The sequence below is a fragment of the Diadema setosum genome, chromosome 13 (genome assembly GCF_964275005.1).
Source record: "Diadema setosum chromosome 13, eeDiaSeto1, whole genome shotgun sequence".
NCBI lineage: Eukaryota > Metazoa > Echinodermata > Echinoidea > Diadematoida > Diadematidae > Diadema > Diadema setosum.
In genome coordinates, this window is record NC_092697.1 from 24,416,702 (window position 1) to 24,442,898 (window position 26,197).

General features: G+C 38.8%; 1 protein-coding gene across 1 annotated transcript in view; it reads left to right on the plus strand.

Annotated features, from left to right (window-relative positions):
* Positions 1–13,853, plus strand: part of LOC140236501 (uncharacterized) — a 145,755-nt gene extending 131,902 nt beyond the window's left edge. The window contains exons 87-94 of the mRNA XM_072316422.1: positions 3,748–3,928; positions 4,171–4,410; positions 5,776–5,903; positions 6,634–6,835; positions 8,351–8,501; positions 9,608–9,800; positions 11,760–11,843; positions 13,749–13,853. Of these exons, the coding sequence (XP_072172523.1) occupies positions 3,748–3,928; positions 4,171–4,410; positions 5,776–5,903; positions 6,634–6,835; positions 8,351–8,501; positions 9,608–9,800; positions 11,760–11,843; positions 13,749–13,853 (1,284 nt within the window). The remainder of the gene's footprint in view (positions 1–3,747; positions 3,929–4,170; positions 4,411–5,775; positions 5,904–6,633; positions 6,836–8,350; positions 8,502–9,607; positions 9,801–11,759; positions 11,844–13,748) is intronic.
* Positions 13,854–26,197: the final 12,344 nt, after the last annotated feature.

Below are 26,197 nucleotides of genomic sequence, written 5' to 3' on the forward strand. Positions count from 1 at the left end.
GACTCGCTCGCTGCGCTCGCTCGCCAAAATTTATATAAAAAAAAAAAAAGATAAGAACAATACGTGATGATGACGAGGACATTTACAAATTTCGGCTCACTCGCGCGCACTAATTTAGAGTATTTTTTAAAGTCCTCAGTTTTTTAGTATAAATCGATATCTATAAGGCTGTCACTATATCTTGATTAGAATTGTAAGATTTGGTAAGCAAAAAATGACAAGAATTCCATGTTTTGTAAGCTGAAATACAAAAATTTTCGGCTCGCTCGCTGCGCTCGCTCGCCAAAATCTATCAAAATTCATTACATTTAAATCACCCTCAAAAGATCCCTTTTAAGTGCTTGAAAAAGCATCATGTGGACTTTGTTTAAAGTCCCTATATCGGGATGGGGTTGGGGTTGAACATGTAGGTATTATGGTATGGGCCTATAATGTAATACCTAACAACTCACCGAATGGCGAACAGGACGACAGGACTGGGGGTACCACCAACAGGAAGGGTAGACACTTGGAGTAGGAAGGGTATGACACTTGGAGTAGTGTAGAAAGCACCAGGGCACCAGTAGAGGTGAACAGTGTCCTTGTAGGATGTATTGCACTTCCCGAAATGATAAGAACGAATATGGCCTAACTCCGAATGCACTTAGGGTGTCCGAAGACGACAGTGTCCCATAGAAGTATGTACAAAATATCCAGCAGCAGCGTGGAGTATCCTCCGGGTGCCGCGGCTAGCACAAGCGAGGGTAGAGTCCACCGCTGGGGCGCTGGATAGATGAAACTGCGAGGTCCCTGGTAGAGCCTGCACACCACGAACAGAACGCTAGCAGGACCGATGCAGTGCAATGTAGAGCGCAGGTAGATCGCGTTGAATGAAGCGATGTAACGAAGCGCTGATCGCGTTGAATGTCAAAGCGATGTAAAAATCCCCAGGTTGGAGTGTAGAGTATGAAGAAAGGGCGAATCGCGGTATAAAATGTAGCGAAAGTCGCGAAGTATAAAATCCGGGAAAGTGTGATATTCCGAATTGAGAATAATCCGTAAGTAAAGGTGATATGCGGACGTGACTTCGACGATTAGGACGTGCTCTCGGGATGAAAGCTAATCGTGAAGTGAGGAAGCGTGGAAAATGAAACAGCGTGGTCGGAGAAAACATGTCACGGACAGGAGCTTTGAGAGTGGTAATTGGCTGATGAAAATGCGCAGCTCGTCACTAATTGGTAGCTTGTTTCCGTGACAGCAAAACAAGGGGTGTGTTTATGAAAATCCGACTACTGTTGGAATGTGAAATACGCGTACCTCGGCACGATGACAAAAGCGAAGAATGTAGTGCGCACCTGTCATGTGTCGGCGCACAAAGAAAGCTCGCGTGGATGTTGACAAAATACTGTGGCCGCCAGACAGCGTAATTTACAACAGCCAGAGTGCCAGACAATATGATACATAGATATAGAAAACCGCTACATTTAGCCCCCTTCCAGATCGCTAGTAGAAAAGTCAATGAAGTGAAGACTAAAAACAAGCGATCGATATGAATGAAAGGTAAACAAAGTAGAGGTTGAAAATTTCAGGTATCAAAATACATGTATTGAACGTAACGTGCTGGCCAGCGTACTTGCCTACCGGTGCGGGTCGTCCGTGTCGGCTGCTGCGGCTGTGCTGGCTGTGTTGGCGTAGGCTGCTGCTGCCGCTGCTGCTGCTGCCGTGGTGTAGTGAGCGGGGCGCTCGGTGTGGTCGCCGGAGTTCTGGCGGGGACAGGTGTAGGCTGCCGGACCGGTGCGCCTTCTAAAAAGGCGGCCTTTAGGCGGTCGATTGTGATAATCACAGTCTCCCTCTTTCCGTTGACCTCCAGTGTGAAGTGCTTGGGAGATCGACGCAGCACTTTGTATGGGCCAGTGTATGGTGTCTGTAGAGGTCGATGTACACCGTCCCGTCTGACAAAAACATGCGTGGAGTTGTGGAGATGTGTAGGGATGTGAGATGTGGTGTTCTGTTTGCGTGAGTGGGCTGGATGTAGGAACAGCTGCTTAAGGATGCTGTCTTCTAAGGTCGCGTCGCCGAGCAGCTGTTTCATGCGGCGTAGGAGTTGCGAAGGTTTGCGGTCGCCCAACTCCTCTGCCGTGAGCAGCTGATGGAGCCGCCGCTGCTCCGATACGGTGGTCCTCTTTATGAGCTCGGCCTTCACCTTGTCATAAGCGTCGGTGGTGGGAGGGGAGATGATAAATTCCCTCACTTCCTGCGCAATCTCCGGTTGCAGGGAGGAGATTACATAAGCGAAGCGCGTCTGCTGAGTAGTAATGCTCCTGGTAGTAAACTGCGCCTCTACCTGCGCAAACCAGAGGGCGGGGTCGTTGGGCCAGAAGGGGGGGAGCTTGAGGCTAACCGCCGTGACCGCTGGCGTGGGAGTCGTGGCAGCCGGGGTGGCGTTACCCTCGTCGGCGTCGGCCATTGTAGGAGTGAAGGAAGGAGGATGAGAAACGTGAAGTTGGCCCTAAACTATCACGTCGGGGTCACCAATGTAGGTATTATGGTATGGGCCTATAATGTAATACCTAACAACTCACCGAATGGCGAACAGGACGACAGGACTGGGGGTACCACCAACAGGAAGGGTAGACACTTGGAGTAGGAAGGGTATGACACTTGGAGTAGTGTAGAAAGCACCAGGGCACCAGTAGAGGTGAACAGTGTCCTTGTAGGATGTATTGCACTTCCCGAAATGATAAGAACGAATATGGCCTAACTCCGAATGCACTTAGGGTGTCCGAAGACGACAGTGTCCCATAGAAGTATGTACAAAATATCCAGCAGCAGCGTGGAGTATCCTCCGGGTGCCGCGGCTAGCACAAGCGAGGGTAGAGTCCACCGCTGGGGCGCTGGATAGATGAAACTGCGAGGTCCCTGGTAGAGCCTGCACACCACGAACAGAACGCTAGCAGGACCGATGCAGTGCAATGTAGAGCGCAGGTAGATCGCGTTGAATGAAGCGATGTAACGAAGCGCTGATCGCGTTGAATGTCAAAGCGATGTAAAAATCCCCAGGTTGGAGTGTAGAGTATGAAGAAAGGGCGAATCGCGGTATAAAATGTAGCGAAAGTCGCGAAGTATAAAATCCGGGAAAGTGTGATATTCCGAATTGAGAATAATCCGTAAGTAAAGGTGATATGCGGACGTGACTTCGACGATTAGGACGTGCTCTCGGGATGAAAGCTAATCGTGAAGTGAGGAAGCGTGGAAAATGAAACAGCGTGGTCGGAGAAAACATGTCACGGACAGGAGCTTTGAGAGTGGTAATTGGCTGATGAAAATGCGCAGCTCGTCACTAATTGGTAGCTTGTTTCCGTGACAGCAAAACAAGGGGTGTGTTTATGAAAATCCGACTACTGTTGGAATGTGAAATACGCGTACCTCGGCACGATGACAAAAGCGAAGAATGTAGTGCGCACCTGTCATGTGTCGGCGCACAAAGAAAGCTCGCGTGGATGTTGACAAAATACTGTGGCCGCCAGACAGCGTAATTTACAACAGCCAGAGTGCCAGACAATATGATACATAGATATAGAAAACCGCTACAAACACTTTTTCAGAAATTAGGGGCGCAATTTTCGTGCTTGCCCCGGGCGCCGTTTTCCCTAGATACGCCACTGATATTATGAAGTACTTTTACTGGTGAAGTTAGAGTAGTCTGTAAACAAAGTCTATTTCCGATACGCCAATTTCAGTTTCTGATTTGTCATCCCCGCTCTGCAGGTCGTAACGTGTATATGCCAGCCGGGCTGGACGGGCAGCCACTGTGAGGAAGACTTCGACTCCTGTGCTGGGCAGCCGTGCTTCCCTGCCGTCAACTGCACGGATTTGCCGCCGAACAGCACAATGCCACAGTGCGGGGCCTGTCCAAGCGGCATGACGGGAGATGGGTTCACTTGCACCTGTAAGCAATTAGTATTTCTCAGTATATCGAGAACGTTTTTGTTCGTACTCTCAGAAGTTGGCAAAAAAAGTTATCATCCGTGTTTTGTTTTGTTTTGCGGAAAGTATTCTTTTATGATATAGAATAAAGCTGTTGAGAGGTGATGTAGTTGCAGGAATCGCCAATGAATGATCTAAATTTTGAGTGAAATGTTAATGGTTATTACACATGACATTTGTTTCCTTTCTTTATCACTTTTAAAGTGCTGCCTGTGGTGACTCACACCACAGAGCCACCAAGTTCCCAGACACCCACGGCTTCTCCAATCACAACATTGGATGATAGGACGTCAGGTAGTGTCACTATCAGCGGATCAACTCATACAACAATGGCTGATCGCTCGACACCAGTAACAAATGTCACAGCCAGCCAATCCGTGGATAATGTGACGACAGCTGTTCCTTGTGAAAATGGAACCACACTCAGGAATCAACAGTGTGTCGGTCAGTTCAACAGCTTTTTACATTAAAGAATATCTTAATGTGTTATTTGAAGGTTATATGTTATTATGTATTCTTTTATCCTTATAATATACAACTAGTAACATGTCACTGGTTTATAGAAGCAACATGTTAGGCCTGACAATAATGATAATTCATTCTGTGCGTGCAGATAAAAATTGATATTCAGTAGATGTGAAGAGTTAAAAGTTCTTCTTTTTTTTTCACAAACAGCGCAAGTCTTTCAAAAATCGGGTATTCAAAACTTGTGTTTATGACACGGTGAGCAATGTTTCTTTCACTGCTGTGACTTGGCTAGTTCGTCCTCTGGACACCGTCTTTGTGGATAAAGAGTAAAGTACTTTTGGGCTGTCCTGTATTTTTGTGTTCGTCTTGGATGGGTAGATGTCATCTTCTATTAAAGGGCACTGGGAATTCTCATCTATATCTTCATGTTACATTCTTGTCATACATTTTTTTTTTTTGCTTTACTACAGGTACATATGTTTCGTTTTCTTTTCTCGGAATATCCGTTTACTAATTCTGAATTTATTTCATTTCTGTTTAACAGACTGTATGAAGATATTTCATTTTCAAAAGATATCCTTTATTCAAAAGTTAGACTACACGTACCTGTTTTTCTCACTGTGGCAGCTGTTGAGTCACATGTCTTATTTGCACACATTTTGGAAATTCATTCTTTCCCTCATGAAAAAGATGTTTTAAAAAAAAAAACACCTCTACTTGCGTTGTGGAAATTCTTACGCATGAATCAATCGGTAATTAAGAAACCCTGCTGATCATAGACCCATCCTTTCATACAAAATGTTTGTACTATATTACTTCCACCAAGGAGTTTTTACAACCGTTAGTTTCGTTGTTCGTCTGTCTGTTTGCAAAATTACCCAAAAAGCTATGAATTACTAAATCAAATCTTGATAGTCCTCTTGATCTCTTGGTACAGTATTTTTTTTTTTGGTCGTTTTATTTTCTTCTTCTTTTTCTTCTTTTACCATTACCATACTTACCATTGGTAGGGTCCAACATCAACGCTAGATGGTGATCTTGCTTGTGCGATTCCTCAGAGTCATTGCAGTATGTTAACCAGAAAGTACAGTGCAGGCAGCGACGGCCGGTCGGCAGTGAGGATGTGTTTTTATGGTCAAGGAATCTGAAAAATGCAGTGTCGGACTATAATAAAGGGTGAAAAGTATCTGCTTGGTCATGTTTGGTGGCAAGTCTTTGCTCTCTGAGTAGGACTGCACTGTAATTATCTAGTTTCTTATGTTTTGGCAAACACACATATTGAAAGAGTAATGTCGACTGGATAAGGAAGATTATGCTCATCTGTTTCTCTTTCTCCGACAGCCTTTAAATCACTGACGCTTAAGCTGAAAATCACGCACATCGACTCACAAGCAGTTCAATCCTCGACTGATCTCACAACACAAGGGAGTCCTGCTTTCCTGGAGTTGCAGTCCAATCTAACACGGGCTGTGAGTTCATAAAAAAAGACAGCTCCTATACCTATATCATTTAACAAATAATCAACCAATTTGAAGGATTTTCTTTGACTGTCACATCATATGAGGAATACTTGCCAAACATTAAGAAATATGTGTGAGATTAGTGTCCCCATGTTATATTCCTGCGAAAGTTGGTCATTTCTAATGTACTTGTGTGTGAAAGGGAGAGCTCGATATAGATAGATAGATAGATAGATAGATGCAGAAAGAGATGAAGAAAGGGAGGGGAGACAGCGTCATTTACTTCTAAGTCTTCTCAGGCATGATTCTTCAGGGTCTTCAGCTTCCAGGTCTACAAGAAATCAGTGCAGAGGTTGTACTATGTTCAGCCCCAGTATAACATTCTTCTCATTTAGGACATACCTTATGAGGGAGGTAATAGGAGCATTTTGGAAAAATTACCCTATGGATTTTTTTCCTTTCCTATGAACCTGGAAAACTAAGCTATTGCTGTGATATCTTCGGTCTTTTTGGGTGGTTTTTATTTTTGTTTTTTTTTTTCCTGTTTTTGCTTGTTTCTAGTGTGTTTGCTTGCGTTCAGACTAAAAAAATATATAAATATTGTTAGTCATTATTTGTTTGACTACCATTAGATCCAAAGTACATCTATATAAAATCTTTGCATATTTCAATTACTCTCTTATCATATCTCATAGCACAAAGACCACTAAGGGAAACTTAAGTACCTTTCTTTTTTCAGATTGTCCATACGACTGGAATAAGTTCTGATAATGTAGAGGTCACGCTTACGAGCGTGGAGAACGGCAGCATAATAGTGACTCTCGTGGTGGAGGTCTTTGGTGACAACGCTGAAAACCTGGCGCAGACTATTCGAGACACAGATTTCTCATCTCTCAGTGATGGTACCACAACTTACACCATAACAGAGGTTCAGATCGATGGTAAGGCAAAGCCACGCATAACAACGTTTTGTTTTTATTGTTTGTGTGTGCGTGCGTGTTTATTGTTATACCTGACATGGAATTTGTGGAAGTTTTATTTACAATTCCATCATCCGAGATTAAAGCGAAATGTCTGGATTGAGAATTTCTTAATGCCAAACGAGAAAATCAGGCGTTATGACTACAAATTATTTTTTTTTCATGCTAAGTATCAACTTTTAAGTCAAGTTTTACAAGCTTTAAAGCTTTTATGTAGGCCCCATCATATTTCTTATACTTACTAGTGACATTTTCACATAATATGACCTTGTACATTTGTGTCAAGTATATTTTCTTTTTCTTTTTTCTACGATCAAAAGACATGATTGTATATATTTTGTATTCTTGTTTTGTTGTCAATAATTTTGTAATGTCATCATTGAGAAATGGAAATATGAAAATTTGAACTTTTGAACTTTTTGAACTTGTCCATTACAGCAACGGAACGATTTCTTGATTTCGCAAGACATGATTGAATGTTAAAAAAAAATAGATACGAATAAATTTCGTACGGATAGTATTCAACAATCGTAAGAAACAATATTGCATGTTATCAATGTCGCTTCGATGTGCGACTCTTATTCACTGGAAGTACGTATGAGGAAGTATTCAAACACGCGGAATTGTCATATAATACGTGTCAGTCGTTAAAGGTCGTTCCTCGGCACATTGTATATCAGAACGTGATCTCGATAATCTGAAGAGGGAGTGATTATCTGTGTACGCAGAAGCTATTGATTAATTCATAATTGACATGTACGAAGATTAATTTCGTGTAATTTCAATTCTTTAAGAATTTCAATGTGATTACTTCCTGTAGCATTGCTTCAAAAAAAATAATATAACGTCATGCAACAAATTCCTCGCAAACAATGCGGGTCGGATGAAAAGTTTCCCACAGGGCAAATACTCTTGGTGCTCTGATTTTCTTGGATATCTCTTCTCTTTTGGTCACATTTTCTTGGTATGCACGGCCCAATGAATAGTGTTTTTGCCATAACATTGCTATGTTACAGTATATTTTGTTTGCATTCTAAAACAAGTACTGTTGATAGTATGCTTGTATTATCAGCAGCCTATGTATAAATCATCAATGTACACTGGTACATAGATGAATTTGACATAACTGTGATTGGTATATTGGTTGTTGATGTTTGTTTTGTTTTGAGTGTTCCACGTCCTACAAAACTTAGATTATCAACAGTGGAACACTACTTTCCATCGTCATGATTACTTCTTCTTTTTCGCTGCATTGGCAGAGTGTGCAGTGTTTCTTTTGCTATGTCATAAAATTCGTGCATGTATTTTGTATTGCTTTTTAATGATCTGTCCTTCCCAACTGGATGGAAGTCAACAATTGTACCGCCTTACATTATTTATTGTTTTCTTGATGGAAATAAATAAACAATTGAATTGAATTGAACTGAATTAAACTGAATTGAATCGAATTGAATCTTATCTTAACTGTGCTCCCAGGTGAAACCGTCCTGTCAGAAAGTACATTCTCTGTAGCCGCCATCATTGGAATAGTGTTCGGCTTTTTGTCCGCGGTGCTCTTCCTAGGGTTCTGTGGCTGTTGTTGCTGCGTGATGCATGCAAGAACTATGCAGGCTAAAGCACGTCTGCCGTAAGTAGGCACATTTTTAGTTCCTTTTGAAACACTGGAGACATTTTGCTCGTTCTCGAGATAACACTCCCAAAGCAGATCGCTTGACGAAGCTCGTCATACTTGATAGCTTTCTCAAGCTAAACGTTCATCCAATCATCTATACGTACAGTGTGATAGAATATACATTTCAAACATGAACCTCTTTCAAAATTCTTTTTGATTGAGAGCTGACGGATCAAAAATTTGTGTACCCTGAAATTGTCATGATGTGTGTCAAAAATATTTTGTTGTTGTTGTTGATGTTAATTTCAACGAAAAGTTCCTGATTGGCCATTTTCCTGCCCAGACGGCAATTGACCAGTGGAATTTGAGAATATGTCAAGAGTTTGTATTAGCTTAATAACATGCTTCAGTTTTATCCATCTGTCATGAATTTCCCTACCACCAAAGCCATTAGTTAATGCTTTCTGGCAAGCATCAGTGTCATCGTCATTAATACATCCTCAAGACTGCCGGGGGTCTCGAGTCTCTTCTATCTAGGGAATTTTGTGGCTTGGAGCTTTGGGATGACACAATTTTAATTCCCTTCTATAGTAAAGCGGAGAGAAATTAACTTTTGAAAGTCTTCTTGACTCTAAAAAGTATTCGATTGGTAGTGACACTACAGATATTCAAATTCTATCCATGAGCAATTACAGTTTAAGGAAAACATACCCTAGATAATTCATTATGTAGACTCAATTTCATTTCTATCACACTAAAAGAGCACTTTACTTACCTTATTTAGAAGGAAAATGAAATAATAATTGTTCTTAACAATCATGTCGGGTGAATGAAATGTAAACATGGTTTAGGAATGAAATTTTGTAGAGTATTTAACATTTTGTTTCTGATTCAATGGTAAAACAGCGTGATTTACTGTTTAATCCGCAATTTGATTAAACCAGAGCTTTAAAGATTATACCTTGTGAGTAGATTGCCCAATTTTGCTCAATTTCACTCCTGTAGTCTTTACTGTTTATGTATTCATAGGACTGACAAATCCCAATTTTTGATATATCATTAATTTTAATGCTTATCTTTAAGTGTGCTGTATCATGTGCAATACTTTTTAACTCCAACAGGGTAAGGGAGTATGTACCCTACCAAACCGATGGGGGCGCTTTCCATGCAAACTTCGTGGATGACGAAGATGATCGGTCGTCCTTCGACAGCCGCCAGGCTGCTATGCGTAGGGCTATCCGTCACATCCAGCAAGATCACCGCTCTATGGCTGGATCCGAGTCAAGCATTGTTAGAAACGCGTACCATGAGAGGGTGAGGTTCCACTCTGAAGAAATTAGACTAATGAATTCACAATTTATCTAAAAGCCTACTCTTCAACAAGCCTGATGTAAATGAGGTCGATTTTCTCAAGAGTGTATTTGTCTGGTTTCTAGAAATCTGTAACAGAGTTTGTTTGTTTTTTTTTCTATGTCAGGCTTTCTTTCATTTTTTAATACAGTCAGAAATCTTTCAAAATCATCAAAAATTCTTAACAAATTACTAAATTTGGAAAATGAAATTGCTGGCAACCTTGACATTTGTTAATGGTATAAATAAGAGTCTTTTTTATTATTTTCTTTTTCTTGATCTCCAATTTATTGTTTGATATGCATTCCACTTGCATGCATAAATATAGAAAACAAATTTTCAAAAACGAACCATCTCGGCTAAAATTAAACAAACGGATGTGAAATAAATCTTATATAAAAACAATGACAATGTTACACGAACACACACACATACTTGTACATAACATATACACACACACACACACATAATATATGGGTCATTGAATAATTGTGACATGTTATTTTGGCAATGAAAACAGAAAAAATAATAAGCTTTTTCTTGAAAAAAAGGTTAATTTAGTAAGTCCCTTCAAAAGTAAGTGAAAACGCACATTCTAAAATTAATAATGAAGTAAGCATACAAAAAAGCAGAATGTCGGGAAAAAACATGGTTCCTTGTGTAAGTGGGACATGGTGGTGTCCCGCTTTCACGAGGAACCTTTCATTTTTTGCATCTGAATACCTTTTTACACTAGTATTTTGTTTATTTCAATATAAAAATATTCAATTTGAAAGAAAAAAGACCAACTGCGCTATTTAAAGAATATTACACAATCGCAAGTTTTGGCTAGGAAAAAGATTCACCAAGGCTCCTCATGGAGGCGGACACCAGATTACCCATTCTGCATTTTTTTTTCTTCAAATTAACACTAAAATTGGTCAGTGTTTGATATCTATTACCAAGAAATAGCAGCTACATTATAAAATACACCAGTAAGATTAGTATTCTTGTAATAAGATGCAAACAAATGAACTATTAATGATACCCCGACGCAATACTTCTCTGGACACCAAGGCCATCTCTGAAAATAACAATAATTGGTCATTTATTTTTCATGTTTGTTGTTTTTCATCCATTTTTTTTTCTCAAAATTAAAAAACTATGTGAGTTCCACCAGAGTGAAAATAAAAGGTTCAACTTTTTTTTAATTAATATGGATCCCATCCTTAAAAAAATTCTTCTTGTTAGCAATTTTCGGAACACCAAATCTTACACGAAGAACCTAATTCTTCAGATTTACTCGTGAAAAAAAGGGAAAAACATCCATCATTTCGTGCATGCTTTGTTTAGAGTTGCTTGTCTTCTATCATTTTTGGACCAGTAAATTACATATTATCTACCAATAAGCTGTAAATATATAAAGCTGATATTACATTAAAATTGTTATACAATTTCCCCCCTACGTCATGATGTCCACTGTTTTGGTGAAAATGTGTCATTTCCTTTGTAGCAACAACTTTTGTTCGCCTTCAAAAAGGAAGATACTTACCTGATTAACAGCATTCAAAAGAAGAATTACTGTATGGTTTGTACCTTGTAAGCAATGGCATGATGAAACTAATAGAAGGGGGCATTTAACCAGTGTGACCCTTTTTTATTGAATTACCTATATATATATATATATATATATATATATATATATATATATATATATGTGTGTGTGTGTGTGTGTATGTTTGTATGTATGAAACGGAGAAAGAGAGTCGGCACATGACTGTAACTAATGCTTAAAATGTTTTGTAATGAACTCAACTTAGAACATTAACTTCTTCGGCTACAGGTTACAACAGTTATGAAATAGATTTTGTAGAAGTTTGGGTTTGCTTCAGCGATGCAGTCATAAATGACGAAGTATCAAATATTAAACTCACTTTATCACAGCGTCGGCCCCCTGAGAACACACGACGAGGATTCATGGTCCCCTATGTGGCAGACGGCAGCGAAGCTTCTTCGCACTCTTCTCGGGTAAATACCTCTTTTCAGATGCATGTATTTATGTACGATCTATGTGCGTTCATTGTTTGGAGTGTGTTTGTGTACTCTTGCTAGATTGAAGGAAATACAAAAAGCTGTTTGTCAAAGAAAAAGAAAAAGATATTGCCGTTTAGGTACTTAACAAGTCATTTTTTTTTTTTTTGTAGTGATGGGGGAAAATAGGATAAATTGAATGGAATAAAGCCGATTTTCTATTCATCTGTTTCACTTTACCAGAGTGAACAAACACATACTTTAATTTTCATTGATGAAGAAGACTTTCACCATGCTTTGTGCTTGCATTATAAAATAGAGCAATTTTTCCATAAAATCAGCAACAAGACATCGTTTAGTTTTCTGCCAACTGTTATTTTTTTTTTCTTTCTTTACTACAGGTGACTGTGACACGCAATCCAAGGCATGAACGAAACCGGTTTCAATACTATTAGGGTAGAGATTGATTGATTTGTGATAGTTTAAGCTGTCTGCCCTTTGTAATCGCATATAACATAATCTAATATGTTAACAGATCTAGAGTCAAGTTTCTGATGATGTCTTCATATTATGACGTCATTCGGTAATTGAAAAAGCTAGCAAGTGACAAGGTAAAGTAATTGCTGACGGAAACTCGGTGTGTCATGTTAGTCAAGAAAAATGCATTATCTCAGACATTGTCAGAGTTAACAAGTTTAGGTCATGGAGACGTATAGAGTGTTCCCTTTGTCTTCCGACAATGCTCATTGTATTCCCCAATCTTCTGTTATAAACACATTAAACCTTCTTCATAAGACGTTGCACATCAAATATGAATATGTGCAGTGAGTATTACGTAACTCTAGGTTTCCATGGCATAATCACAATGAGTTTCTTCTTTTTGTACGTTATCATATGATTTGCAAATGTCACTCCAGAAAATATATCTTTTCTGAAAGGAAAATCTGTTTGCCTTTGCACCATCTTAAGAAAGTTCACATACTCTCCGTATTTGAATAAAATAGAGCGAACATTGTTTTGTTTGAAGAAGGTCAAAACTGAAGATTTCCAGAACGGCAGACAGCTTTATGAAAAATATATTTTTGATATTGTTTCCTACATTTTATATATTTTTGTACTCAGAAAAGGTTTCCTTTTGTCATTATAATATCTACGTGTTATGGTATTTCCTTATTCTGCTGTGATATACTTTGGTTTTGAGCTCCAGTGTTTATTTCTTCCAAATATTGGCGGTAGAATCACTCTTCATATCCAACAAGCGCTTTTGATCGCAGGGAAATGCGGCATAAAGTACAGCATGAAAGTTCTCTATTTATACAATTCATTTTGATGTATCGGGTGATTAACTGGTAACATAACTATATTCCACTTTCACACACGTATCACCCTCCTCGGTTGTGGCAAGTTAAAGACAAATTACTGTCGCTGCAGTGTTTCACATACAGTGTTTAACTCGCCTGTTGATAATTGCATAAAGTTGAACGCAGGAAATACAAGTAACTATTGCAGATATGACAAAAGTTTGCTTGCAGACAAAATTGCAGATTGCTAAATACTGAGAAACGACTGGACGTAATATTTATAACCTGCTTGTAAACAATAAAAGATCTCTGTTGCACAACGTTTATAATATGGCGACAAGGATGATCACGCCTTTATGTAACCATTTCTATTCTTTTCCTTTTTATTACACTTGCCGGAATACCGCAACATATGGGATCTAATGCATATTTGGTATTGTGAACTGTTTTAAATGCGCAGTATGCTGTAACTATTACAACCTTAGGCATACATCTATCTTCATGTGTCAAACTAGGATGATTATATTTGACTACTTCTGAAACGGTTACAAGAAACATCTATTATAATATCACATACTTCATTTTTGTCTCGTCTACGTAGCGGAAGCGAGACATAGGGGTCACTTCTCAGTCGTCGTTGGCAGCGGCGGAGGCGTCGTCAACAATTAGGTGTAATCTTTTCTTTTTTCACAACTTTGTGCTATGACCACCAAATTCGCGCCACAGGTACATCACCTAATGATGCAAGTCAACTACGAATATTTGTCCGACAAGTTCAAAAAGCCAATGAACTTTCCCTGATAAACATTGTATTGTGGTGTATTTTCCCTGATAAACAAGTATTGTGGTGCACTCTCAGTAACTTTCCAGGGCTTTAAGGTACAACTACCAAATTGACACCACAGGTACATCACTTAAAGATGCTTGTCTAGTTTGAATATTGGTGAAGTCCGATAAGGACAAAAGTGAAAAATGTCAATGAAATTACATTGAGAAACGCTATGTCTATACCCACAAGTATACAATATGCAGGTGAGACGTTGCTTTGCTTTGCCCTGTGTTTGTCTTTATTATCTTTTATGTATTTTAAGTGGAAAGAAAAGGAAACTACACGATATATGTATGTATATATATATATATATATATATATATATATATGATAATAATTCCGGTGTACCCGCCTTGTCTCGCATCTTGTCGTACCGCAGGAAGTTTAAGTTGTAGGGCCATGGTATGAAACGTAGTATCACGTTCCTAATCAGCTTGTCAGTCAAATTTCATTTACTCTATGAAACTGTGATATTATGTTCTGCTGCACTTATTTTCCTGGGGATAATGGTTTCTTTATCATAAAATGTACTTTAGGAACTTTTGATACCATTACACAGTTGAAAAAAAAAAGCCAAGTTAACCAAGAAATAAATTTGATGAACTATATTTCCAAATATCGTCTTGACTAATTCATCCATCCGATTTCAGTGACGACTGTCATTTACAGCAGAGAAAGATGCTACAAAGAGGGACATCTTACTAGGCTGGTTTGTAAGGGCGACATGGATGCAGTCTTATAGAGTGAGCGTGCGTGGGATAACGAGTGAGAGACTATCAGATATACAAAGAAATATAGGATGAACATGACCCATGACAAATCTTTTCTTGACTATGTATCACAGATGAGCAAGTGCAGTTCAAAATTTCTTAACAAACAAATGTATTCTAAGGTGGTACTAATTTCATAGTCCAAAAAAAAATTCCCCAGTACATAAGACCGGTTAGTAATGCCATGAAAAAGAAGAAGAAAAAAAAAACTTTAATCATCAATCCCGCTCCCTTAAACTTTCAAACCAAAAAATTATTGGAATTTAGACATCAACTCATTTAACCACTATATAAACACATATTATTGTGCCTTCACCCCCCCCCCAAAAAAAAAGAAGATACAATCGGACTACTTGTACTGATAACTTTCAAAATTAGTTCAAAATCTATACGCTATTCCATGAATATGAAACGGTGATCTATCACTTGGGCTACTCCCATTTCATCTAATAGCCATTTAGTTTCTAATCCCATTTCGTCTACAACCAGTTCGTCTATTGACCATTTAGTCAAAATGCTACTTAGTTTCATTGTCATTACCAGTTGGTCTACATCCATGTGGGTTATGCCCATAACGTATAATACCTACAGTTTATTAATAAAATGGGAAAGATCAAAGCAGAAAAAAATTGCAATTAGACCATCTGGTCACTAAACAAAACGATAATTAGCCAAACTGGTCATAAGACCAAGTGAGGACTAGACCAAACAGGCATTAGACGAAATTTATAGTAGACCAAATGAGTTTAGCCGTAGTGGTGTAAGACAAACTGGGAAGTGGACAATCTGATATCAGACAAAGTGGCAATAAATCGAAGGCATACCTACGGAACTACGATGTATAACTTGTTACCTACACCTTGCAGAAAAGCAAATTCAATTTGATTCATCGGTAATACAAAAATGAAAATACATATCTTCATAATTCATGTCATGGGCCCATCTCCCAAGTTTAGCACTTGGATGCTGTCAGCATCCATATGAATTAAAATATTTTGCTCACAACTGACAGGGAACCAATAATTTAATTCAAAATTTGTAGATAACATCACAATATAACATCAATATCTGAGCGTGCAAAATTGTTGAAATGTGAGTATTGCTGTCGTGATCATCTTGATAAAAGAAAGAGAATACAGACAAAGAAAACAGAAAGCAGGAAACCTCAATCAAGTCTTCAGTGAGTTAATGTCATCTTACTTAAATACTTAATTTTCACACCTTTTACACTAATGTTTTCAAACTCAGAAATCGGCATCCATTTTTGTAATTCATTTTTTATTTCTTTAGTTGAAACTTAAAAGAAACGACTCGAGTAATCATTTCTTCGTGAGATTTTTGTGAAAGGACACAATGAACAAATTTGGTTTTGTCAGAGAACACAACGGATAACGCGTTCTTTACAAAACTTGGAGGGGAGGGACTTCTAAAATGCTATGCAAAGATCCCCATTTTTCTGTGATTACTGAAGCAAATCGAATGGGAGTAGAGCATACAACTAAGTGTTGTGGGAAGTTACAACACAAAAGTATCTGCTCACGCTGTGAGAAATTACACCCATGTTGCCCAGCTTTGAGCATGAAAGACTACAAAGAAGCCAGCGATGACTACTTAATATAGTCCATGGGCCAGGCCAGATATTGGTACCATCTGAGGTGGCAAAACCTTTTTGGTGTCATTTTGTTTGTCGGGCATAGATATGCTTATCAAGCTATGATAGCATTTCCAAATGAGTATCTTAGTCCTAATAAATGAATTTTTAACCCGTTTGGTTTCGCTGTTATATCCCTTTACTTCTGAATCAAAACTAACCGCTATAGAAAGAAGAGCGCTGTCTTCTGTATGTCCACAGGTGTTCTGTTGTAAACGCGGTGCGCTTAGTCTTTATTCAAGGCAGCGAAGGGAATATCCAAGGGTTATGATGTCCACAGCGCTTAGTCTTTATTCAAGACGGTGAAGGGAATATCCAAAGCTAATGATACAGTGTATATCCCTTTATCTAAAAAGAAAACAAAAAAACAATTCCTAGTGGATTTTGCCGTATTTTTCAATTATTCATCATTTTCCGGTGAAAACGCTACGGTGAAAACGCTAATGCCACGCCACTGTGGCTTTATTTCCATCCAACAATGAAAGATATTTGGCATTGGTCGGGTTGATGGCTGAAATCTATGACTAAGCTACTACTCTGGAAATGCTATTATAGCAAAATAATATTCCTTAGATATATGCTATTTCAAAATGCACAACTAGAATTTGCCACCTCAGGTGGTACCAGTAACCCATTTTTCGGGTCTTGGCCCATGGACTAATTGTGTGACAATTGTTTCCGTGTCTGTGTGTGTGTGTGTGTGTGTGTGTGTGTTTGTCTGATTAACAATAATATCAGTTCTGGTAAACACTGCAAAAAAAAAACACAACAAAACAAAACAATGTACCGTTATCATATCTAAAGTTACTAATAAAAGGAATTATCTATACTGTTTTTATACTACCCTCTCAACAAATACATCAGTTTTAAACAAAAATCACTCTGCTCATTTACAATAGTATTTATTATTACGTATTGTAGTATACCGGTTCATTGTTTGATGGAAATAAAGCTACATTGGCGTGGCATTAGTGTTTTCACCTCAGCGTTTTCACCGGAAAATGATGAATAATCAAAAATACGGCAAAATCCACGAGGAATTGCTTTTTTGTTTGTTTTTTAGATAAAGGGATATACACTGTATCATAGGCTTTGGATATTCCCTTCGCCGTCTTGAACAAAGACTAAACGCACCGCGTTTAGCTCTGGACAGCATCATCCTTTGGATATTCCCTTCGCCGCCTTGAATAAATACTAAGCGCACCGCGTTTACAACAGAACACCTGTGGACATACCATGAGCTCCATGGACATACAGAAGACCGTGCTCTTGTTTCTATAGCGGTTAGCCTCGATTCAGAAGTATAGGGATATAAAAACGAGACCAAATTGGTTAAAAATTCATTTATTAGGACTAAGCTACTCATTTGGAAGTGCTATAATAGCTTGATAGGCATATCTATGCCCAACAAACAAAATGACACCAAAAAGGTATTGCCACCTGAGATGGTACCAATAACCAATTTTTCGCCTCTTGGCCCATGGACTAATAGAAGCAAACCTGCCTGCGTTGGTGCAGCGAACATCTCCGCTGGAACATTTTCACCGAAAATGAAATCAAAGATCCCTGTGACAGTGAGATAAGAATTCATGCAAATCAAGCCCGTGATACATTATTTGCTTTGACCCTGTGGTAATGTGGTGAAAGTTCTCTAAGATTAAATGATTTGAGTATCGTTTCCAAATGTTTGTTGTAAACGTTTGTGTAATTCCGTATTTAACATTGATGTCAGAATACATAACAACCGAAAAGCTATCGAGAAACTCACTCATCAACTAGGATAAACAAATTTAGTGACTTTTCAAAATTTTGGTCATTTTACATTTTTTTAATGTTGAATTTACCCCATATTTCCGAGCACTGCATCTCCACGATGATATTCGTCCTTTGCAGGCAAAGACGACCACAATTTATAGTATCACTACATTCAAAGATTGCCAGTCAGTACAATCCTCGCTCTAAGATATCTGGCGCAGTGTGGACATGCTTAATGCAGGAGGTAGGCCAGGCTGAATGGTCGCTCTGCTTTTACGTCGCTGCCGTTTCTGTTCCTGCTGCTTCAAACGTCTCACTTCGTAGCCTGATAAACCAAAGCAGACCGCGGATCGCCAGGCAGAGCAGTCTTGTGCCGTTGCTTCTCATGTGTCAGGGTTGATGCTGCGGCATTTCATGGAAGCTTTTCGTGTTTCATTGTACCGCTTCCCCTGACCTCCATGAGAGCGCTGTATGGCTTGCCTTCTTTTAGTTCATTAGCTAGAGCAGTCGCTTCGTCCTACATTCGAACGTTCGTCTGACATTCGAAGTACATGCCCTGCCCATCTGAGCTGGGAGGGCTTGAGCATGGCTTGAATACTCTAAATCCGAGGTCTCTGAAGTACCTCTGTGTCTGGCACTTTGTCTTGTCATTTGACTTGCATGAAGTTTCGGAGGTATCTCATATGGAAGGAGTTCAGCTGCCGGACATGTCGGCTGTATACTGTCTATGTTTAGCAGGCGTACAGTCGAGTGGTCAAGACGACTACGCGGTACATCTTTAGTTCGGTTTGAAGACGTATTCCCCTTCTCTCCCACACCCTGTCTCTGAGTCTGCCGACAGCTGAGCAGGCCCTGGCAATTCTGTAGGAGACTTCTTTGTCGATGCTGATATTTCGTTACAGTATGACTCAAACTATGACGTATGTGAATAAATCACTGAACTTGTTACATTCACACGCATTTCTTACAACTGCAGGTACTCTTTTTTTTCCCCTTTGGGATGATGGGCAGGTACTGATTTTTTTTTTTCCTTGGGAGACCACTCAAATCCATGGCTGCCAGTAACTGCATTTTTGTTAATAACAAAAAAAGACACTTTTAATGTGTGTGTTTATCAAACATTAGGGCCTATATGGCACTTATCAGTACGATGTATTTTTTAAAATGAAATATTGAATGTTAATGTTACAAGCAAAATCAACGTAGAACACAAAGGTGGGTTTTTCTCTTTTCAGCAATAGTGCAGTGCAGTGCTGATTTGTTTTTTTTTCTTGGGACGGCAAATGTGTGTATGTGCGTGAGTATGCGTGTTCGCATTCAATTTTGTTTACATAATTTCCTAATTTGTGTTTGATTACAACACTGTATTTTGTAAGTAAAACAAATTAAGTTTATCTATTTTTTTATTTTATTTATTTACTTGTTTTGTTTCAGTAGGGTAACTTTGTCAGTGGCTGCAACACTGTTATTCTCAGAGGCCCTACACGTACAATACTGTACATCACAATTGATCACAATTGCATTCTCTGGTGTCCCTTACACCAACATTGTAAATCCGGATATTCATGTAACAGGAAGAAAAAAAAAGAGTCGTTCGATCTTTAACTGATAGTGGTATTCGTGAATTTGGCAGCTGGATAACACAGCATACTCGGGAAGAACTCTATACTGCCACTGATGTTTCTGAAATATGTAGTATGTTTTTTGCAGGTTTTAAAACACCGCTTAGATCAGTTTTTGCCTGTTAAAACAATAAGTGTTTATGAGAATGATAAACCATGGATAAATTGTGGAAAAAAAATATTGATGGAAAAAAGACAAAAAGCGTTTGTTGATAAGAATGTCAAATTGTGGAAAACATTTTAGAAACAAAGTGAAAAGAGCAGTAAAGGTAGCTAAGAATAAATGTTATAATGAGAGAATACAAAGGTTGAAAACTAACAATCCTGCTGAATGGTACCGACACATTAAACTGATGACTCATGGAGTTCAATGTCAAATGCAGATTGATGTACCTGATATTAGTGTAAAGGAACGTCACAACTCTGAGTATGTAGTAAATTATATTAACGATATGTTTTTATCTGTGACAACCGATCTTTTTAAACTGGATAGATCACAGTTACCTGCATACCTGCCTTCACCTTATGAATGCCCAATTATACAACCATATGACGTTTTCAATAAGTTGCGTAAGTTGAATTTGCGAAAATCAACTGTGTCCTATGATTTACCAGTGAGAATAATTCGTCAATTTGCATATGAGATATGTTTACCTTTATGTCACATTATCAATATTGCTTTCAAGCAGGGTATTTTCCCACAAATGTGGTAATATGCTGAAATTGTTCCAATTCCCAAATGTTTTCCCCCAGTAGTATCTGAGTTACGACCAATAGCCCTGGCCTCTTATTTTGCCAAGATTGCTGAGTCTTTTATAGTCAAATGGCTACCGGAAGGGTGACACGACATATGCTCCTGCGACAAATGCTCCGACGACAATTACTCCGAAAAATGCGACAAATGCTCCGCGACATTTGCTCCGCGACAAATGCTCCGGCGATATTTGCTCCGGCGACAAATGCTCCGGCGACATTTGCTCCGCCAACAAATGCTCCGGCGATATTTGCTCTGGCGACAATTGCTCCTGTGACAATTGCTCCTACGACAATTGCTCTGGCGTCAAATGCTCCGGCGACATTTGCTCCGACGCTAATTGCTCCTACGACAATTGCTCCAATGTGCGACAATTGCTCCGGGGACATATGCTCCGGCGACAATTGCTCTGGCGTCAAATGCTCCGGCGACATATAGGCCTAATGCAAAAGTCTGAAGGTACGTCTGTACCTTCAGACAGGTACGACATTTGCTCCGGTGACAATTGCTCCTACGACATTTGCTCCGACGTCATATGATGCAAAAGTCTGAAGGTAAAGACAGGTACGACATTTGCTCTGGCGACATTTACTCCAGCGACAATTGCTCCTACGAAAACTTCTTGTACCACCTTTGCTATACAAAGGTAAGACATTTGTTCCGGCGACGAATGCTCCAGAGACATTTGCTCGGACGGTCCTCCGACGGCAATTCGTTCCAACGGTTCGATAATTGATCTGGTGAAATTATATCAGACGAAATTTGTTTAGAAGATGAGACAATTTCAAGGGTGAAAAATGTCCTCCTCACAATTTCTCCGGTGGAAAAAAAAAAATCTTCCTGGACTTCTCCTAAGAATTATACATGTTTTTGTTTCTTTGTTTGTTTTATTCATAGTTATTGCATATTGACTCTTTTTAAATTACTTTTGAAAGATCAAATGGAGAATCCTTGATAAAGATAACGAACGAATGAAACGAAATAACAAAAATACACAATTAAACAAGGAAACCCATATTTTCTTCTTCTCACAATATCATTAACTCAAATTACGCTTTCACATACTCATCCAAGTTTCTGGAACTCTCCTATGAAAGTGACACAATAGATTGAAGGTCAATGTTTCAAGAAAAATGTTAGATCGTATTTTCTTGATATTGATAATTGGTATTGCAGGAATGTAATCTTCGTATTTTGTATACTCCTTTACTCATAATCATGTATATTGTTATGTACATTGTTATAAGCTGCGTAACGTGATAATTAAATCTTGTCACATTTCCCCCATTATTGTTCGTCGTTGGATATTCAAACTGTGTGCTTGTCAAGCTTTTGTTTCAGGACATTATTCGTAACGGTTTGGAAAAGACTATACGATATACAGCGCACGTATATCGAATTATTGTAGATAATCCCCCTCCTTGACACACACCCACACCCCCACACACACGCACCCCCCCCCCCACACACACAAAACAAATTTGTTTTGCATGATGACGTAGCGCAACGCATAACACGTAATTCACATCAACTCAAACTTGAGCCTCTTAGATGTAATACTGAATTCTACAAGCGATCATTTATATGCTCAGCAATATCCGATTAGAATAATCTGCCCATAGAGACACGCTGTTCCCCTAATTTAGAATTGTTTAAAAGTAAATTACGATATACATATATGTTTTTCATACCAGGAGGACCCCTTCTCAATAGTCAATACCCACACAGGATAAATTATACCAGTGGTTTAATTTGTGTAATAAATGTTATTGTTCATTTTTCCCCAATTAATTTCACAATTCAACTTTAAAAAATCTTCCCAGTAATAAATGACCAAATGCAAGAATTCCTTTTTTTTTCTTACAAGAAAACAATGATACTACTTGAAGTTGTTATATTAACATCAATTATGTCACCTGTTGCAAAGTCCACTTTATCCATTTCTGTTTCTATTAACTATGATTTGTTTAACCCATGTACTTATGCCATTTTTATAAAAACGGTTTAATATGAAATATGAGTATGTATATTATTATATATGATTTCATATGCAATATCTGAAGTTACCATTGTAACTGGATTGTTGTAAGCATATGTCTTTCAATTCTTAAAACCTATTCTCATTGTTTGTTAGTTACAAGACCATTTCAAAATTTCTTTCAGGATCCGAAGTTGATTTAAATTAGAGACAACAAAAAACATGTCGATAGAAATTGTTCTGGTCAACGATCCTGCAACTAAAAGAGATCACCTAATAACCTCATTGAGCTAACCCAAAAAAAACCAACAAACCTTTGTGATATCTCTCTTTCATGCTAAGAGCAGGAGTACATTGAAAAAAAAATAGCCAGCGACAAGGGTATTTGTTTAAAGCGTACACGCAATCCAAAACATCCCTAACGGGCTTTTTGTTTTGTTTGTTTACTGGTTTGTTTTTTATCTATGTATGGGTGCAGGGCGGCGCCAAGGCGCCCCCTATGATTTTGCTAAAAAAAAAAAACAGAAAAAAGAGAAAGAAAGAAAAAAACTAAAGAAACAAAAAGAAAAGGAAAGGAGAAGAGAAAGAACGAGGATTAAAAAAAAAAAGATTGCCCCCTGATTATAAACCTATATGTCGGTCTAAAATTTACATTATTTCCTAGTGCGAAAAAGAATACGTGGATAATGGATTTGTTGTTGGGTTTCTGGGGGGGGGGTTAAAATATGGCCAGAAGAAATCTACGATTTCATTTCGGTAGTTAATCATCATGATACCCCACTTATTATTTTGATGGCGCTATAATTGATTTAGCAATGTTACAGTTCGCTGAATTATGTTAATGGTAATGTTTCATAGATAGGTATTTTCTGATTTTGCTAATCATGTATTTGTTATTTTGTCAATTGTAAAAGTCATATTAGTTTGTTATTTTGAAAATTGTGAAACTCATATTATTTCGTTATTTCCTCAATTGTGAAAGTCATATACTATTTGTCGAAAATTTATTGTAATCCTTTTTGTTTGGATCAGATCAATAAACTCAATTGAATTGAATTGAATTGAATTGAACACATGGGCGCCGGAGCGGGAGACAGAGTGGGCCCTTGCCCTCCCCCTCCCCCCAAGAATTTTTCTTCGGGGGGAACGAATGTGCCCCCGGAAGGTTAAGAAATAATTAATAAATCAATTAATTAAAGACAAAATTAAACAATAAGGCACTTTTCTTGTCTAAAACTTGTCAATAATATAACTGAAAATTGCGAAATTTTCGCCCCTGCTCGACGGGGCGCTTAAAATTAATGTATTTCAATTTCAATTTAATTTTTATTCCAACGCTGACGGGGTCGTGTCTGATGTTCTTAACTTTCATTTGTCGCTGGAGCAACTGTCGCCGGAGCATTCGTCTCCGGAGCAAATGTCGGAGGAGCAAATGTCGTACCTGTCTGTACCTTCAGACCTTTGCATCAAATGTCCTTCGAGCAATTGTAATCGGAGCAATTGTCGCCGGAGCAAATTTCGTACCTGTGTGTACCTTCAGACCTTTACATCATACTATGACGTCGGAGCAAATGTCGCCGGAACATTTGTCGTAGGAGCAAACGTCGGAAGAGCAAAGGTCGTACCTGTGAGTATCTTCAGACCTTTGCATCATATGACGTCGTAGCAAATTTCGTACCTGTGTGTACCTTCAGACCTTTACATCATATGACGTCGGAGCAAATGTCGCCGGAGCAAACGTCACTGGAGCAAATGTCGCCGGAACATTTGTCGTAGGAGCAAACGTCGGAAGAGCAAAGGTCGTACCTGTATCTTCAGACCTTTGCATCATATGACGTCGGAGCAAATGTCGTGGGAGCAATTGTCACCGGAGCAATTGTCGCCGGAGCAAATTTCGTACCTGTGTGTACTTTCAGACCTTTGCATCATATGACGTCGGAGCAAATGTAGGAGCAAATATCGCCGGAGCAAATGTCACCGGAGCAATTGTCGCACCTTAGGAGCATTTGTCGTAGGAGCAGATGTCGCCGGAGCAAACGTCGCTGGAGCAAATGCCGCCGGAGCATTTGTCGTAGGAGCAAACGTCGCCGGAGCAAATGTCGCTGGAGCAAATATCGCCGGAGAATTTGTCGGCGGAGCAAATGTCGCCGGAGCATTTGTCGCATTTTTCGGAGCAATTGTCGTCGGAGCATATGTCGCCGGAGCAATTGTCATGGAACCGTTGGAAGATATTAGGGACCAAATCGATGTCAATCAGTTTGGTAACCGACCTGGCCTTTCAACCTGTCATTATTTGATTGCAATGCTTCACAATCTGTATAAAAATGCTGATAGGCAAAGGAATGTATCAACTGACCAGGAAATATTTTATGTGTATTACACTGTATATGTACACGAGAAAACCCCACTCTTGCCACACACTGTACCCAAACAAAGTCTAAAATTTTTAAGTGTGATCCCACATTCAATCTTGGGTCATATTGTAACCATAGGGCTGCGGCATGTACAGAGCATACCCATGCTGCAAAGTTGACCTCTGTTTACAGCTGCAAGGTGACGACACCTCCCTGGTCTTGGGATGGTTGCTGGATAAGTTCGTAGGTGGGCCTGTGTTTACAACATGTACTCGTACTCAGCACAGGCGTGTGCGTGTGTTGTGTGCATTTTTGTGTACATGATGGTGCTTGTGTGTGTGTGTGTGTGTGTGTGTGTGTGTGTATAGCTACAAACGTGAGTGTGTGTTTCTCTGTGTTTGAGCGTATGTATGTAAATGTGTGTGTGTGAGTGTATACATGTACACTGTATGTGTCTGTGTAGTGCATGTGCGTTCGCGTGCGTGTATGTGTGTACGTGTGTGTGTATGTGAATGTGTGTGCAAAAGTGTACATGAACAATGTATGTGTTTATGTAATGTAAGTATGCTCACGCGCGTACGACCTATGTGTGTGTGTATGTATGTTAGTATGCGTGAGCGATGTGCTTTAATAGACATGTGCGTGTAGTGAATGTATCTGATTACTGGGGGGGGGGGGGGTGATCACCATACCAAAGAATGTTATTTGGGAATGTTGGTTGTGTAATTTACATCTTAGTTGACGCGTTTTTTTTTCCCCCAACCACACTGTATACTCTTATATCTGTGGAAGATGAATAGAATTTTTTGGTGATATGTTGTGAGACTCTGAGTGGGTAATTTATTGTTTATGTGTTTTCTTCTTATTTCTTTCTTCTTTTTTTCTGAAAATTTTAAAGAAATTTTTTACCCTTGCTGTTTATAAAATGTGCATTTATTTCTTCTTCTTTTTGTACTTAAAATTTATATGGTAATTTGTAATGTTAAAACTGAATTAGTTGTGTATACAGTATGTTTGAATGTCATGTTTTCTTTTTATCTATTATGGTTATGATATTATTCTGCTTCTTTTAATGTATAATCTTTGTATATCTGTGTAATTCGACTTTTAGTCGCCCACTCAGATTGTTTTGAATACAGACCTTTTAATCAATCAATCAATCAATCAATCAATCAATCAATCAATCATCACGAAATACATACATTGCAGACACGTTATACAAGAAAAACAACATAATACATGTATACAATTACGGTACACTTACATCCTGGCCAGATAGTTGATTATTGCGGAGGTAGAGAAATACATAAATAACTTCATCTTTAACATTGCAATTC